Source organism: Haliotis asinina, chromosome 1 (genome assembly GCF_037392515.1).
Source record: "Haliotis asinina isolate JCU_RB_2024 chromosome 1, JCU_Hal_asi_v2, whole genome shotgun sequence".
NCBI classification, from domain to species: Eukaryota; Metazoa; Mollusca; class Gastropoda; order Lepetellida; family Haliotidae; genus Haliotis; species Haliotis asinina.
This window is the reverse complement of record NC_090280.1, coordinates 104,118,199-104,137,134: the sequence shown is the minus strand read 5'-3', so window position 1 is coordinate 104,137,134 and position 18,936 is coordinate 104,118,199. Positions and strand designations below refer to the sequence as shown.

The window sequence follows — 18,936 nt, the reverse complement described above, 5'->3', positions numbered from 1 at the left end:
CGACTGACTAGTGAATTCTCGTGGGAGTCATTTTGTAAATATATCAGTCTCTCTAACTCATTACGTTATTATGATATAATATAATATAATGCATGAAAGATTATGGCCTGAGGGAAATATTCCTCATACTAGCGTCTTGATGAAATCCACGTAATGCCCACAATGTCTTATTCTCATGTATTTTTCTTAATCTGTTGCTACATTAAAATTACAGGCTTGTCAATTATTTTGCGGGTTAGCAACATTCAGGCATAGCTAGCCTCACTAGATGGCAAGAAACTATTTTGCACACTATCTGGATAAGGTCTCCAGTAGCCCCGTGGGATGGGTGAGGTGACAAGTCGAAAGTTTGGAGAATTTCTTCATTGCTGGAAGATAGATGTCCATAATGTCAGTCACTGGCACCGTGTTAAACAATTAACACATTAGAATGAAAGTTCTAGAATTGATGAATCTAGAAAACTGTTTCAGTCCTGCCGCCCTGCAGCGTCAGTATTGCAGTTGGTCGTGTGTCGACTTTAACCAGCACACACACGTTCCTTGAGTGTCCCCGCCGTGATGTTGCTGTAAATTGATAAATGCGGGGTAATATCATACTCAGTATCTCAGTCCCTAATTCAGCGGCGTTGGGGGTGGGGTAGTGTTGTGGTGAAAGCGTTCACTCTTCACGCCAAAGACTCTAGCTTGATATACTACATGGTTATACTATACACGGTTATACCATACATGGTTGTACTATACTTGGTTATACTATACACGGTTATACCATACATGGTTGTACTATACTTGGTTATACTATACACGGTTATACCATACATGGTTGTACTATACTTGGTTATACTATACACGGTTATACCATACATGGTTGTACTATACTTGGTTATACTATACACGGTTATACCATACATGGTTGTACTATACTTGGTTATACTATACACGGTTATACCATACATGGTTGTACTATACTTGGTTATACTATACACGGTTATACCATACATGGTTGTACTACACTTGGTTATACTATACACGGTTATACCATACATGGTTGTACTATACTTGGTTATACTATACACGGTTATACCATACATGGTTGTACTATACTTGGTTATACTATACACGGTTATACCATACATGGTTCTACTACACTTGGTTATACTATACACGGTTATACCATACATGGTTGTACTATACTTGGTTATACTATACACGTTTATATCATACATGGTTATACTATACATGGTTTAACTATACATGGTTAAACTATACATGGTTATGCTATACATGATTATACTATACATGGTTTAATTATACACTGTTATACTATACATGGTTATACTATACATAGTTATACTAAACTTGGTTATACTATGCATGGTTATACTATACATGGTTATACTATACATAGTTATACTATACTTGGTTATACTATGCATGGTTATACTATACATGGTTATACTATACACGGTTATACTATACATGGTTATACCATACATGGTTATACTATACATGGTTTAACTATACATGGTTTAACTATACATGGTTATGCTATACATGATTATACTATACATGGTTTAATTATACACTGTTATACTATACACTGTTATGCTATACACTGTTATACTATACACGGTTATACTATACTTGGTTATACTATACACTGTTATACTATACACGGTTATACTATACATTTTTATACAATACACGGTTGTACTATACATGGTTATACTATAGATGGTTATACTATACATGGTTTAACTATACATGGTTATACTATACATCATTATACTATACATGGTTTAACTATACACTGTCATACTATACACTGTTATGCTATACACTGTTATACTATACACGGTTATACTATACTTGGTTATACTATACACGGTTATACTATACATGGTTATACAATACACGGTTGTACTATACATGGTTATAATATAGATGGTTACACTATACATGGTTATACTGTACATAGTTATACCATACATGGTTATACTATGCACGGTTATAATATACATGGCTATACTATACACGGTTATACTATACACGGTTATACTATACATGGTTATACTATACACGGTTATACTGTACATGGTTATACCATACACGGTTATACAGTACACGGTTATACTATACATGGTTATAATATAGATGGTTATACTATACACGGTTAAAACAATACATGGTTATACCACACACACTTATACTATACATGGTTATACTATACATGGTTATACTATACACGGTTAAACTATACATGGTTATTCTACACACACTTATACTATACACGGTTATACTATATATGGTTTAACTATACATGGTTATACTATACACGGATGTACCATACATGGTTATAATATACACGGTTAAAGTATACATGGTTATACTAAACACGGTTACACTATACACGGTTATACTATACACGGCTATACCATACACGGTTATACCATGCATGTTTATACCATACATGGTTTTACTATACATGGTTTTACTATACATGGTTATACTATACATGGTTATAATATACCATACACCAAACTATACACGGTTATACAGTACACGGTTATACTATACACGGTTAAAGTATACATGGTTATACTATACATGGTCATACTATACACGGTTATACTATACACGGTTATACAATACACGGTTATACTATACACTTTTATACCATACATGGTTTTACCATACATGGTTTTCTATACATGGTTATACTTTACATAGTTATACTATACATGATTATACTATACGTTGGGGTGGGATCATGTCGTAATGCACGCAGGTTCTGTGCATATATAATACAGTGTTCCCGATACAGCGGCGTTGGGGGTGGGGTAGCGTTGTGGTGAAAGCGTTCACTCTTCACGCCAAAGACTCTAGCTTGATATACTACATGGTTATACTATACACGGTTATACCATACATGGTTGTACTATACTTGGTTATACTATACACGGTTATACCATACATGGTTGTACTATACTTGGTTATACTATACACGGTTATACCAAACATGGTTGTACTATACTTGGTTATACTATACACGGTTATACCATACATGGTTGTACTATACTTGGTTATACTATACATGGTTATACTATACATGGTTTAACTATACATGGTTAAACTATACATGGTTATGCTATACTTGGTTATACTATACATGGTTATACCATACATGGTTATACCATACATGGTTATACTATACATGGTTTAACTATACATGGTTATACTATACACGATTATACTATACATGGTTTAACTATACACTGTTATACTATACACTGTTATGCTATACACTGTTATACTATACACGGTTATACTATACGTGTTTATACTATTCACTGTTATACTATACACGGTTATACTATACATGGTTATACAATACACGGTTGTACTATACATGGTTATAATATACACGGTTATACTGTACATGGTTATACCATACACGGTTATACAGTACACGGTTATACTATACATGGTTATAATATAGATGGTTATGCCACACACACTTATACTATGTACGGTTATACTATACATGGTTTAGCTATACATGGTCATACTATACACGGATATACCATGCATGGTTATACTATACACGGTTAAAGTATACATGGTTATACTATACATGGTCATACTACACACGGTTATACTATACATAGTTATACTATACACGGTTATACTATACATAGTTATACTATACACGGTTATACTATAGATGGTTATACAATACATGGTTATTCTATACTCGGTTATACTATACATAGTTATAATATAGATGGTTATACTATACACGGTTAAACTATACATGGTTATTCTACACACACTTATACTATACACGGTTATACTATACACGGCTATACCATACACGGCTATACCATACACGGTTATACCATACATGTTTATACCATACATGGTTTTACTATACATGGTTATACTATACATGGTTATACCATACACGGTTATACAGTACACGGTTATACTATACATGGTTATAATATACCATACACCAAACTATACACGGTTATACTATACACGGTTAAAGTATACATGGTTATACTATACATGGTCATACTATACACGGTTATACTATACACGGTTATACAATACACGGTTATACTATACACTTTTATACCATACATGGTTATACTATACACGGTTATACCATACATGGTTGTACTATACTTGGTTATACTATACACGGTTATACCATACATGGTTATACTATACATGGTTTAACTATACATGGTTAAACTATACATGGTTATGCTATACTTGGTTATACTATACATGGTTATACCATACATGGTTATACCATACATGGTTATACTATACATGGTTTAACTATACATGGTTATACTATACACGATTATACTATACATGGTTTAACTATACACTGTTATACTATACACTGTTATGCTATACACTGTTATACTATACACGGTTATACTATACGTGTTTATACTATTCACTGTTATACTATACACGGTTATACTATACACGGTTATACTATACATGGTTATACAATACACGGTTGTACTATACATGGTTATAATATACACGGTTATACTGTACATGGTTATACCATACACGGTTATACAGTACACGGTTATACTATACATGGTTATAATATAGATGGTTATGCCACACACACTTATACTATGTACGGTTATACTATACATGGTTTAGCTATACATGGTCATACTATACACGGATATACCATGCATGGTTATACTATACACGGTTAAAGTATACATGGTTATACTATACATGGTCATACTACACACGGTTATACTATACATAGTTATACTATACACGGTTATACTATACATAGTTATACTATACACGGTTATACTATAGATGGTTATACAATACATGGTTATTCTATACTCGGTTATACTATACATAGTTATAATATAGATGGTTATACTATACACGGTTAAACTATACATGGTTATTCTACACACACTTATACTATACACGGTTATACTATACACGGCTATACCATACACGGCTATACCATACACGGTTATACCATACATGTTTATACCATACATGGTTTTACTATACATGGTTATACTATACATGGTTATACCATACACGGTTATACAGTACACGGTTATACTATACATGGTTATAATATACCATACACCAAACTATACACGGTTATACTATACACGGTTAAAGTATACACGGTTATACTATACGTGTTTATACTATTCACTGTTATACTATACACGGTTATACTATACACGGTTATACTATACATGGTTATACAATACACGGTTGTACTATACATGGTTATAATATACACGGTTATACTGTACATGGTTATACCATACACGGTTATACAGTACACGGTTATACTATACATGGTTATAATATAGATGGTTATGCCACACACACTTATACTATGTACGGTTATACTATACATGGTTTAGCTATACATGGTCATACTATACACGGATATACCATGCATGGTTATACTATACACGGTTAAAGTATACATGGTTATACTATACATGGTCATACTACACACGGTTATACTATACATAGTTATACTATACACGGTTATACTATACATAGTTATACTATACACGGTTATACTATAGATGGTTATACAATACATGGTTATTCTATACTCGGTTATACTATACATAGTTATAATATAGATGGTTATACTATACACGGTTAAACTATACATGGTTATTCTACACACACTTATACTATACACGGTTATACTATACACGGCTATACCATACACGGCTATACCATACACGGTTATACCATACATGTTTATACCATACATGGTTTTACTATACATGGTTATACTATACATGGTTATACCATACACGGTTATACAGTACACGGTTATACTATACATGGTTATAATATACCATACACCAAACTATACACGGTTATACTATACACGGTTAAAGTATACATGGTTATACTATACATGGTCATACTATACACGGTTATACTATACACGGTTATACAATACACGGTTATACTATACACTTTTATACCATACATGGTTTTACTATACATGGTTATACTTTACATAGTTATACTATACATGATTATACTATACGTTGGGGTGGGATCATGTCGTAATGCACGCAGGTTCTGTGCATATATAATACAGTGTTCCCGATACATAGATTAATGATTATATCATGTTCAAATACATATGGAGCAGATCATATATACACTATAAATCCCCCAGCTGTTTGCATCCGTGGAGAGAACGTGGTTGGAGAGTATTCTCTTCAAGAGTTGTTCACCCATTGTTTCACGTGGCGGACACCAGCAAGATCATTTGTGATCAAATAATGTACAATTCAATGTAAGATCTAATGGCTGATTGCTGATTTTGACAGCTGCCAAATAAATCTCGGTCGTGCAAGGGACAGAGTGCCCCACTGTTAGCCCCACTGGGGTAGCCTAGTGGTGTAGGCATTCGTCACACCGAAGACTCCAGTTCGAATCCCCCGATAAGTACAATGTGAGACAACGTTTCCATATGAAATATAGTAGTGCTTTGGAGTAAAACACTAGTCTATCAGAACTCAGTTTGATGTCCACCCGTCGATGTATGGCTGGGATAGTGCTGAACGGACGTTAAACAATAATCCTGTCAGGAGTACCATGGACCTTTAATAAAATGCAAACTCTGTTACAGTGTTACAAAAACCACAGCCTCTAGCATGTGTATTTAGCAGCATCCCACACGGAGCCTCCTAAAGTTGATTGGACCTTGTGGAAGACGTTGAGAAGGCTTGAGGTTCCCTGTCTGTGCACTGCACTGCAAACTGTAGCCGCCACACTGTCGCCTCAGACCTCTGAAACCTCACCTCTTGTCTCTCTCCACCATCAGATAGGGATCGCTTCATCGACTAGCATTGATCTGCACACACTCGGGCAAGACGCTGCATTGAGTTCCTTAATTCATGCCTTGGGGAGAGAGAGCGGTGGGAGCATGTTTCACTCAGCACATTGGTTAAATTTCAGCACCATCGTGACTGGAATATCGTCCACCTTTGCCAAACTGACGGGTAACGAACAAAGACGATTTTCTACAGACTAACATTTGATCTCTGAATATATAATAGCTTTTGATAATAACAAATAACCCCCTTTAAGTTCAAAAGGAGCCCTAGTGAGAAGGGACGTCCACCTGAGGAAACCTACACTTGCTTCGTTTAGCTCTTTAGCATTGGAGGAAGAATGGGCGGCAAGGGAAAAAACATTGCGGTTCAGGGGTTTTGAGACAGACTATATGATGTACTGAACAGGTTCAAAATACAATAAATAACTTTAAACGGTTGTTTCAAAGAAATGTTAAATTCTGTCAAGACTTAAGATCGAAATAATAATATCATAGAATGTATACCGACTGATTCTAGGCACGTTTGACAACTGAAAGCCCATACGAAACACTCCATTAATCGACACACGAAACACTGCACTGCTCGACACATGAAACACTGCACTGCTCGACATACGAAACACTCCATTAATCGACACATGAAACACTGCACTGCTCGACACATGAAACACTCCATTACTCGACATACGAAACACTCCATTAATCGACACATGAAACACTGCACTGCTCGACACATGAAAAACTGCACTGCTCGACACATGAAACACTCCATTAATCGACACATGAAACACTCCATTAATCGACACATGAAACACTCCATTACTCGACACACGACACCCTCTATTACTGGACACATGAAAACCACAGCACATGAATGACATGATAAAATATCACCATTTTCAAATTGCACCATGATGATTATTTATCATTTCAGCGAACTTCAGTCAGTTTCTATCTTTCAACTGTAATGAAAATACACTTTGACTGTGAGTGGCCCTGTGGAGTACAGCTTTAATGCGCTCCCTTCGGCATTAAACACGCCCCTTCTATGCCAGCACTGTCAAATCACTGAGACATCAGACTGACTGGTTCAGGTGCCCCTTCTATGTAATCTCTCGTCCGCTGTAGAATGAGGAGGGATCTCGAGACCACATGGCGCCGCCGAGCTACCTTCAGTCGGAAACCAAAAACAACGCCCCAAGAGTTTGAATATTTCTCTTCGCGCTGTACATGGGAGAAGACGTGAACTGTCCACTCTACTACAACATACCTGGTGGCACTGTGTCACCTCAGAAGACAAGGTATATGGAATCTTGTGTAGATTCCTATAGATACATCTATAACGTCTGTTTTACATGGCGCAAGATGACGTGACTGTGATGAATTGATGTTATTGGGTGAGGGTTATCGTAAACCTACCAGAGTATTTACACACTCCGAAATTCCATGGAAGAAAAATAATCTTCCTTTTCACAAGCCGGTACTAACATTTCAACATCATTGTCTGATGACACAGAATTCTGCAACATTCCTTCAGCACAGACTTTGTAAAATCTACCAATACGTGACACCTGAGCTCAAGATCAGCTCCATTTTCAGGCAACAGGTGCTCTCAAGATCAGCTACATATTCAGGTAACAGGTGCTCTCAAGATCAGCTACATATTCAGGTAACAGGTGCTCTCAAGATCAGCTACATATTCAGGTAACAGGTGCTCTCAAGATCGGCTCCAGGTGTACACAAGGCTCCGTCGTCAGATCACAGGTGCTTCCAGATCCGCTCCGCCGTCAGGTGACAGGTGCTCCCAAATAGGCTCCGTCGTCAGGTGACAGGTGGCTCCCGAGATCAGCGCCGTCGTCAGGTGATAGGTGATATCCAGATTGGCTCCGTCGTCAGGTGACAGGTGATATCCAGATCAGCGCCGTCGTCAGGTGACAGGCGATATACAGATTAGCTCCGTCATCAGGTGACAGGCACTCTTCAGATCGGCTCCACAAGGCGCCATGGACAGGCGCCAGGTGTGGACCGTGGCTTCAAGACTGAAGTACATCGGTGACAGGCTGACAATGGAGGAACCCGACACAGCAAGGCAGAAGGGACGACTTCGCATATCAGTGGAATTTAAAACGGATGTACACATATACTTCCGTGACATTTTGGCAGCTATACCAGCAGTAGTCATCGTGGCGGTGATATGGAAGTCGTGAGTATCCGGGAGAAGGTTCAATGACCTCCATAACGCAAACGATCTGACGTTATCACGTGACGTTAAATGTTTACATGTATATTGAGTTTTACATGGCTCTCGAGCTGCATCAGAAGATGAAGTGGAGGATATCTGGATCGGGTCGCTAAATGTCTATAAAACCTGAGGTTAGTCTTTCGTAGACTGTGCTGCTTGTTTATCCTTGATTTCCACAGGTGTTCTTTTCATCTATGTTGCAGATAAGGATTATTTCCTACATCCGTCACCCAGAGCTGTATTACTGAGTGGTTATCTATCTGGTATATTCACGCAATACTTGTAATATAGAGTCATATAATTTTACTTCTGTTATACTAGAAGGCATCACCCAAAATGCCTACAGAGGCTTCCCGTTGTACTTATAGGAACGTGGCTGTTCAGTAGTATAAACATGTATGCATGTATTTTAATAAACACATTCAGAGTCATCTCTATCTGTGTTCACTAGAGATCAATAAGTCCGTTTAGAGTCCAGGTGCGAGCTAGTACCATGCAATCCATGGTTGTCATAACAAGCGACTTCATGGTTCGGGGACAGGGTCTGTGCTCCACTGTTTGCAAGCCATCGTCGCAACAACACGTGGACCAATGTTCAAAATATCGATCATTGGTTGCTTGATCCAGATTCGATCTTCTCAGTAGCTGACACATTGCCCCGTGGTGTATAAAGGCGCGCACTCGGACACGTGTCATGTGGAGGGGGTGGTTGGGGTTGGGGGTAGGAAGGCTCTTCATTTCACCGACAACAAAGTTTTATCATACCGTCTCCTTTTGTTTGGGAGGAAATGCGATCATTAGGCTGTGCATTGAACTTCTTGCTCATGCTATTTTTGGCAGTTTTCAGAATGGTGTGATGCATGTTATTCTTCGGAAAGGTGTGGTGAATGCTATTGTTAATAATTCTTCAGAATGGTGTGGTAAATAGTATCATTTATAATTCTTCTGATGGTCTTGTGAATGCCATTGTACAGAATACTGTGGTGATTCCTATTGGTGGGAATTGTACACAATACTGTGGTGATTCCTATTGGTGGGAATTGTACAGAATGCTGTGGTGATTCCTATTGGTGGGAACTGTACAGAATACTGTGGTGATTCCTATTGGCGGGAATTGTACAGAATGCTGTGATGAATCCTATTGATTGGAATTTTTCAGAATGCTGTGGTGATTCCTATTGGTGGGAATTGTACAGAATACTGTGGTGATTCCTATTGGTGGGAATTGTACAGAATACTGTGGTGATTCCTATTGGTGGGAATTGTACAGAATACTGTGGTGATTCCTATTGGTGGGAACTGTACAGAATGCTGTGGTGATTCCTACTGGTGCGGACTGTACACAATGCTGTGGTGATTCCTATTGGTGGGAATTGTACAGAATACTGTGGTGATTCCTAAATACTGTGGTGATTCCTATTGGTGGGAACTGTACAGAATGCTGTGGTGATTCCTATTGATTGGAATTTTTCAGAATGGTGTGGTGAATCCTATTGATTGGAATTTTTCAGAATGGTGTGGTGATTGCTATTACTGAAGATTCTTCAGAATGGTGTGGTGATTGCTATTACTGAAGATTCTTCAGAATGGTGTGGTGAATGATATGGATAAAGATTCTTCAGAATGGTGTGGTAAATGATATGGATAAAGATTCTTCAGAATGGTGTGGTGAATGATATGGATAAAGATTCTTCAGAATGGTGTGGTGAATGATATGGATAAAGATTCTTCAGAATGGTGTGGTGAATCCCATTTGTGGGAATTCTTCAGATAATGATGTGGATCATATTGGATGCTATTGGTGGAATTCTTCAGAACTGTCTTGTGAATGTTATAGGTGGCAATTTTTCACAGTTGTGGGAATTATTCAGAATTCAGTGATGTATACAGCTGGTGAGAATTCTTTAGAATTGTGTGGTGAATACCAACGGTGAGAATTCTTCCGAATTGTGTAGTGAATACTGTTGGTGAGAATTCTTCAGAATTGTGGTGAATACTGTTGGTGACAATATTTCAGTGTTATGAGGTGAATGCTGTTGGTGTGTGCATGTTATAAGCATCCTGTGCTATGACAAAATGAGGCATTGTAAACAAGATATATTTTATTTGTGTTTCTCCAGTGATGATCCACAGCTGTCCCCACCACTGCCAAGAGTCCTAGTAACATCTGCAGACGTTATGTACAAACAGAGAGACACAAGTAATCTTCAACATAAATAAGCTCACTACTACTGTACTCACACGGAGCTCCAAGATGGCAAAGTCTCTCATTCGTTCTCCTTCACCATGGCAACCAGCAACATTTTGTACACAAAGGCTTAGGGCAACAAAAGCATAAAACAAACAACAATGTACTCTTGATAACTGTAGTGAAGTACATTGCTTTTTCTTCAAACAACTCATCTCCATACACTGTTTCAGAATGTTGACTTCCTAGTTAAGTTTTTCATTGTCTTGAGCCTCCATGTGTGTGACATCAGCTGACTGGCATGGTTCACTCAACCTCATGTCTATCTATACAGATAGTCAGCCTGTAGATTGGCGGCTATCTCCGCCTCCCACTTGTCTCCATTGCTGAGGAGCTTCTCCTTGTTATACAACAGTTCTTCCCGGCTCTCCGTGGAGTATTCAAAGTTGGGACCCTGCAAAAGAAACACAGGAGGACCTCAGTTTCACGTTCACGAAATCTTCTTGAAACTGGAACCCAAACAAAAGTGCCTTTACACAAACTCACTGGTTCATGCAATGGAGTGAGTGAGTGAGTTTAGTTTTACGCCGCACTCAGCAATATTCTAGCTATATGGCAGCGGTCTGTAAATAATCGAGTCTGGACCAGTCAATCCAGTGATCAACAACATGAGCATCGATCTGCACAATTGGGAACCGATGACACATGTCAAACAAGTCAGCCAGCCTGACCACCTGATCCCCTCAGTCACCTCTTACGACAAGCACAGTCACCTTTTATGGCAAGCATGGGTTGCTGAAGGCCTATTCTACACCGGGAACTTCACGGGTCTCATGCAATGGAATAATCATGAGTTGCTGACAATAGCACTTTGGCACAGAAATGTCAGAAACGGTAGCTACATGAAGATGGCATCTAGAAATCAAACACATGGAATATTTGTGATGACATTCCAAAAGTAATGTGCATAAGGTGACTAAGACGATATTTTCACTACGAAAAGCAGATGTTGCATATTTTCAAAGTGAATTTCTGTGCACTTAACCAAAATATAAAATACTGCAGTATACCGTTTCATCTCTACTGAGGAAGGATCATAATGATCCTAAATCTGGGATGAGCTGATCAGATGACAGCTGTGTGACACACCCACATAGTCGGCTACAGCATCCCAGACCACACCAGGTCATTAATTCCCGAAACATTATTGTACTTACATCATCATTAATCATCAAGATCATTACAGTCACCATAGTTACTGCTGTTTTGTTTAAACATAACAAATGATAATGACATCAAGATCATTACAGTCACCATAGTTACTGCTGTTTAGTTCAAACATAACAAATGATAATGACATCAAGATCATTACAGTCACCATAGTTACTGCTGTTTAGTTCAAACATAACAAATGATAATGACATCAAGATTTGTGACAACTCTCCATGCTAAACACACCTGAGATTCCAGGTCACCACACACTGTGCTAACCTACTCCCTGTCTAACCATAAGCACTGCCCATCCAATATAGTCAGTGGTTAATTATAGTTTCAGTTGACCAACTGTTACACAATGTCAGACTACAATCAAGGTTAGTTTATACTAAAATTATAGGAAAATGACAGAGTGCTTCCCAGCAAGGGAGATCACTCACCTCCACAATGGCATCAACAGGACAGGCCTCCTGACAGAAGCCACAGTAGATACATTTTGTCATGTCAATGTCATATCTGGTCGTACGCCTGCTCCCATCAGACCGTGCCTCCGCCTCTATAGTGATAGCCTGAAACCAAACATGACATGCTCAAGATTCTCACAACTTCTTAACCCACACATGACATGTACTCAGAACTTCATAAGAACATTTCAGTTTTAAACATTACAATAATTAGAAATTAAAAATATAAAGAGAAGTGTGATATTCCTCATACCAACAAAGAACATGCACAACTTAACTACTTACATTTTAGGTGTACATTTCTATCAATTCTACCGCTACAAAACCAGCACAAAAAAATAGTGAAATATACATGTAAAAGCATCTTTACCTAAACAAGCATCAGCTGATCATTGTGATCAAACCAATATCTACACATGGATTACCTCCATTGGGCATTATCAACCACGAGATCTTTGAATGGCATTCAGATATACTACATAAAAGGTGACAATTTTTACAGGGAAATGTGTCGTATGAAGGATACAACCATTCAGAGTACTGGTGTTAATTATCATTAATCCTTCATGAGATAACAACAAAGTATGTTTGGGTCTTTGCTTGGAAATCTTGAAGGTCTTGTTGATAGTTGATAGCTTGTAAGTCAAGATTCAAGACTTCCAAACCAAGACACAAACCTGACCCATCTGTCATCAGAATCACTATTTCCTACCTGGACCCTCAAGCCAAGACCCAAGCCTACAGAGTTTATATATCACATCTTCAGTAAACATATGAACCTCAGTGTTGATAATTACCACCTGAGTTGCCATGACAACAAACAAGGCATCAGACAGCTCATGAAAGTCAGGACCAGCAGTTCTTACTTTGATAACCATGGCCACAAGACAGAAGTGCTGGTTCAGTTTACCTGTGCAGGACAAATGGCTTCACATAGTTTGCAGGCAATGCATCTCTCCTCACCGGAAGGGTAGCGTCGCAAGGCATGCTCACCACGAAACCTTGGACTCAGGGGGCCTTTCTCAAAGGGGTAGTTGATGGTGGCCGGCTCCTTGAAGATCATACCCAGAGTCACTCCAAAACCTGACAGTGATTGTTTAATATATGTATATGTTTTTAAAAGTAACCACAAATTACTTGTGACTAAGTGTGTATTCATTATGGATAGCTATACAAAATAACTGCAACCAACCAGTGATTTCTCTCATCATAATTCTCTTTTTAGAACAATTCAATGCTAATTCAAAGTTACCTTAGTTGATTAACATGTCATTGAGAAACAGGTATGTTTAGACACAGTTCAATGAACAACTTGACAGGAAAACCAGTCATGAAAATGACTGTTTAGTACCAGAAAAAGAGAACAATGATCGGTCCACCTCGTAACATTGTAAACTTGTCTTCATCAATGTCAATAATCCTAACAATGTTGCTGACTATTTTAAACACAACAAACCTTTCAGAAGCTCAGTCCAGAAAGCGGTGACAGCAGCCCTGTCTGTGGTCGACTTCCAGTCCATGCCTGGCTCAGGTGGACTGACATCCTCTAGCAACAGACACATAAACATGCTCAATGTCTTCATCAAATTTTGATTTCTAGCAGTTTAAAATTAAAAGCAGAGTAAAAATGTGAAAGATTTTCATGAACACATAGATTATGTTGACAGAAGATACAGCTCTCTAGTGATACAGACACTTCTCTGCAACTTTGTCTTCAACCCCTGGTTAATTACAACCAATGACTGAAGAATATACTTAACAAACTAAACCTTTCAGCACAGCTAACAGATGAACAATTCTTCCAAACAATCACATGTAGCTCATGATTAGGCTGACATGAGTTCAAATGTGACAAAATCTACTTACTCCAGTGTGATCTGTTCTGTCCCAAACAGGTTGGTCTCAGTGTATGACGTAACAGACTTTGGGCTAAACAAGAAATCAACAGTTGCTCAGTATGTGTGGGTTTTTTGTTTGTCTGTTCTTTAATGCCACAATCAGCAATACTCTAGCTTTATGGTGGCAGTCTGTAAATAATATAGTCTGGACCAGACAGTGCAGTGATTAACAGCATGAGCATCAGTCTACTCAATTGGGATGTGATAATGCTCAGAGTCCAGTCAGCGAGCCTAACCACCTGATCCCAATAGTTAACTCTTATGAGCATGGGTGGAAGACCAATTCTAAACCACATCCTTATGGGTATCAATGTTATCTGAAGTATAGGTCTGTCTCCTATTCTCACGGCAAACATGGTTTTCAGCTGAGACTGCCTATGCACAATACTCAGCAGCTGTAAAAATCACTGACTGATAACTGAGAAGTGACCAAAGCGTGCAAATGTTCAAAATTTTGCAGTGAGTGTAATGAATATTGCTTACTTTTTACACACTTGGGCAAATTATACTTTTTCCCGCCCTTTCTGGCAGGATTTCTCTTCCTTATATTTCATAACATTACTTCCTTGTTGTGCTGCAAGAATAGGAGATGCCTCATTAAGTCAGTGGCAGAGAACTTTGTTTTTCACCAAGCTCAAGATTGGTAATACACAAAATGGATCAAGCAGTTGATCGATGCAGATGTTAGAGGAGGAGTCTCTTCATTTGAAAACAACAAGCATTCACACAATAAGAACTATTTTTATTATTTTTTCAGCTGACATCCGTAAATACTGCAAGAATAGGAAACGCCAGTATACTGGTGACTAGGAAATACTTCCATAGGTACTTTGGATTTGTTCAATTTGTCTGACATTAAATTTGTTCACTTTGCATAGCTTAATCAAATCTCAGCAAATGAGTTTAAACGATTAGCCATATTTTTTGCCATAAATCTACACAAGTAAATTGTGGTTGTTTACACGTGATCTTACTTTATCATTTGTATAATTTCGGGACCTGGGGTTAAATACCATGACAACCAGCTTGCGTGTACATAACAAAAACATAGGAACTTGATGTACTTCAAAACAAACGCATAATTTACAAGATTTACTTTACTTTACAGGTGAAATGTGTCCGAAAACCAACGCTACTGTTATGTTCAGAACGGTAAGGTCAAACGAGGTTACATAATATGTTGCATCTTTAGCTCTCAAAGAAGATCGGTAAGGATAAAAGCATATGCACTATATTAAATGGCATATTGTGAATAGAAGCCGATGTTGCCAATATGAATACAAATGAAAATAGTAAGCGAAAACAACTTTATACCGTTCCGACTCGCGGAGAAAAGTTTAAGCGTCGCCATCTTGGAGATACAAAGGGGACGTAACTCTGATTATTGTCATACAAATGTATTATATCAACTGTTCGATAAAGAAGGTTCGAACGTCAGACTCCACAATTTTTCTTCCATGTAACACAAATGATATATGAACTCTTGGACGGTATACTGTTTATATGACAAAATAACAAAGACATAATTGCTTCAGAAGATATTTTCGCGGAAAATCTGTGAATAGTTGCATGAATATTAATGATCTTAATAAAAGAGTCCAGAATGAAACGACCACATTACTGGCAACATGTAAGGTTTGGTAACGTATTTCAGTACAAGGTGATATGTTGCGTTATTTGGGATTACACTGGGCAGCTTACTATTTATGATTGAGCCCGGTTTATTTTCAACAGCTGATTGAATTCGCCGAGTGTTGTGACAACTGAAAACTTACATGTAGAAGATAAGTTAACTATTTTGGCACTTCAGTTTAAGTTAAATAATTGCTATTATTGTCAGTATTAAGACAGTAGATTTGTAGCAAAGGTCGAGTCGGTATGTTATAGCTCACTAGCTTCCATTCTCGATTCACCGCGAAGATAGACTAAATTGTGTCGATAAAAACGTCTTTCACACATACGTTTAACTTTCCTTTAGTTGAAAGGTATTTGCAAGTAGTAGTGATAGTTTTATGACTTACAAAATGGTTAGGGTGTATTTGAGGTGTGTGAAAAATGTGACATATCGCCGATGTGTTCTGATCCGCCATTGAAATACTACACGGCGTTGCAACATATGTCATATTTGGGATTTCACTTTCTTAGTAAAGTACAAATTCTAGTACTTTTTGGTTGAGTACCATCCTGGATTCGAACCCGCACTACGTACTTTGTGTACCTCTCTGATAAGTGTAAATTGGCAAATTTCTAAATGGCATCGTGTAATCATAGCTTTCGGCCGTGGGAGCCGTGCCAATTTACACTTATCAGAGGGGTACACAAAGTACGCAGTCTAGACTACCAGTTGTCCAACTTTCATTTTTGTGGAAGTCGCGGTGGCTGAGCGGGCTAGGCGGCTGACTTTGTGTGCTGGCGATTAGGTGCCTGACTCTGAGGGTGCAGGTTCGAATCCAGGATGGGACTCAACCAAAAAGTACGAGAATTTGTACTTTACTAAGAAAGTGAAATCCCAAACATGACATATGTTGCATTTGAACATTTTCTAAATGGCATCGTGTAATCATACACGCCGTTGCTTGAGTTTTTCTAGTTATTGCTTCAAAAAATATTTCACATACACCTTTAATTCTTATGATGGGAATATGCTATCAGGTGAAATGTGGTTCCAAGTAATAGTGATAGTTTCATAAACTAAAAACAATGTTAGGGTGTATTTGAGGTGTGTGAAAAATGTGACATATCGCTGATCTGATCTGACCCGCCACTTTCTAAAACGTCTTTCACGTATGTGGTGCCCTTAAGTGCAGTACACGTTTATTTTTATGAGGCGAATATACCGTCAGGTGAAAGGTGTTTGCAGGTAATTGTGACAGTTTTATGATTGTAGAAAGATTGTTAGGGTGTATGTGATGTGTGTGAAATATATGACATATGGCTAATCTGATCTGATTGATGCTTGTGATGCTTCGGGGTTATAGGTCTATAACTTCTTTTTTTTTTCTTGTTGATCTTATTATTTAACAAAACTGTAAATGTGTTTACAGCGCTTTGTGATAGTTTTAAACTTTCTGGTTTTGAGGGATATGTGGCAGTGTCAATTAACATTTTTTAATGTCCATGCCATTTCCCACATGCAATCAGATATCTGAATTAATTATTAATGTAAAATCTGAATTAATTATTAATGTAAACAAAAATGTCTCGAAGTAGATTTTGTTTAAAAGGACAGCTGATGCTAACACGAGTTCTAGCGATAGTTTTGCGTTCTTTGACATGTTTCGGGAGGGATAGCCGTGGCGTATCATTTATTCGTTCATTCATTCACACATGTACTTCTTTCTTTAATTCTTTTTCTTTCTTTCATTCATTCATTCACTATAATTATTGCTCTTAATTCTTACTATAATTCATTCATTGTAAAACGAATGACTGATGTATACAATAAACTGGCTCAAGGGTTATGAGACAAAATATAGAGACGTACATTGGCTTCGTTATTTTCCCGTCCTAATTGTTTTTTACCATTTCTACCACTGGCAGATGATTAACCTTCAAAGTGTTGCATTTGTTTTCATAATACATTTGTAATGAAGTAAAAATGACTTCACCTAAGTTGATCTGTCTATAATTAAACTATCAATTGCGCTTACGGACAGAGGTCACGAACCAGGCACGAATTTTGGGATATCATCCGGGTACTCACGGGAGAAAAACAACAACAAAAGTTTACACCAGTCCACGGAAATTGCTCCGCATCAGTGCCCCTTTAATTAAACACCTGAAGTACTGTGTGCGTTGGAGCATGACGTCGCACGCGTTAATTAGTGCAAGTGAAAAGATTATCCCTCATATTATCAAAGAGGTATGAGCTCAGAGATCATATGTCGCAAATGATGCACGACATTAGATTCGCGTACGGCATAAACAATGTCACGTGACACATTTGTTGGCGAAGCGCAAATCGAGAGTATTTGCGTGTGCCAACACGAATGTGGTAGAAGAACTTATGACTAGCTATTGATTAGAACATCACG

General features: G+C 37.9%; 1 protein-coding gene across 1 annotated transcript; it reads right to left on the bottom strand.

Annotated features, from left to right (window-relative positions):
• Positions 1-11,224: 11,224 nt before the first annotated feature.
• LOC137257669 (NADH-ubiquinone oxidoreductase subunit 8-like) lies at positions 11,225-16,274 on the bottom strand. The gene is made up of 6 exons (XM_067795032.1): positions 16,217-16,274; positions 14,871-14,933; positions 14,461-14,550; positions 13,915-14,087; positions 12,981-13,109; positions 11,225-11,779 (listed from the first exon to the last, which is right to left on the bottom strand). Exons 1-6 carry the CDS (start codon positions 16,251-16,253, stop codon positions 11,648-11,650), a joined length of 624 nt encoding a protein of 207 aa, XP_067651133.1. The 5' UTR covers positions 16,254-16,274; the 3' UTR covers positions 11,225-11,647.
• Positions 16,275-18,936: the final 2,662 nt, after the last annotated feature.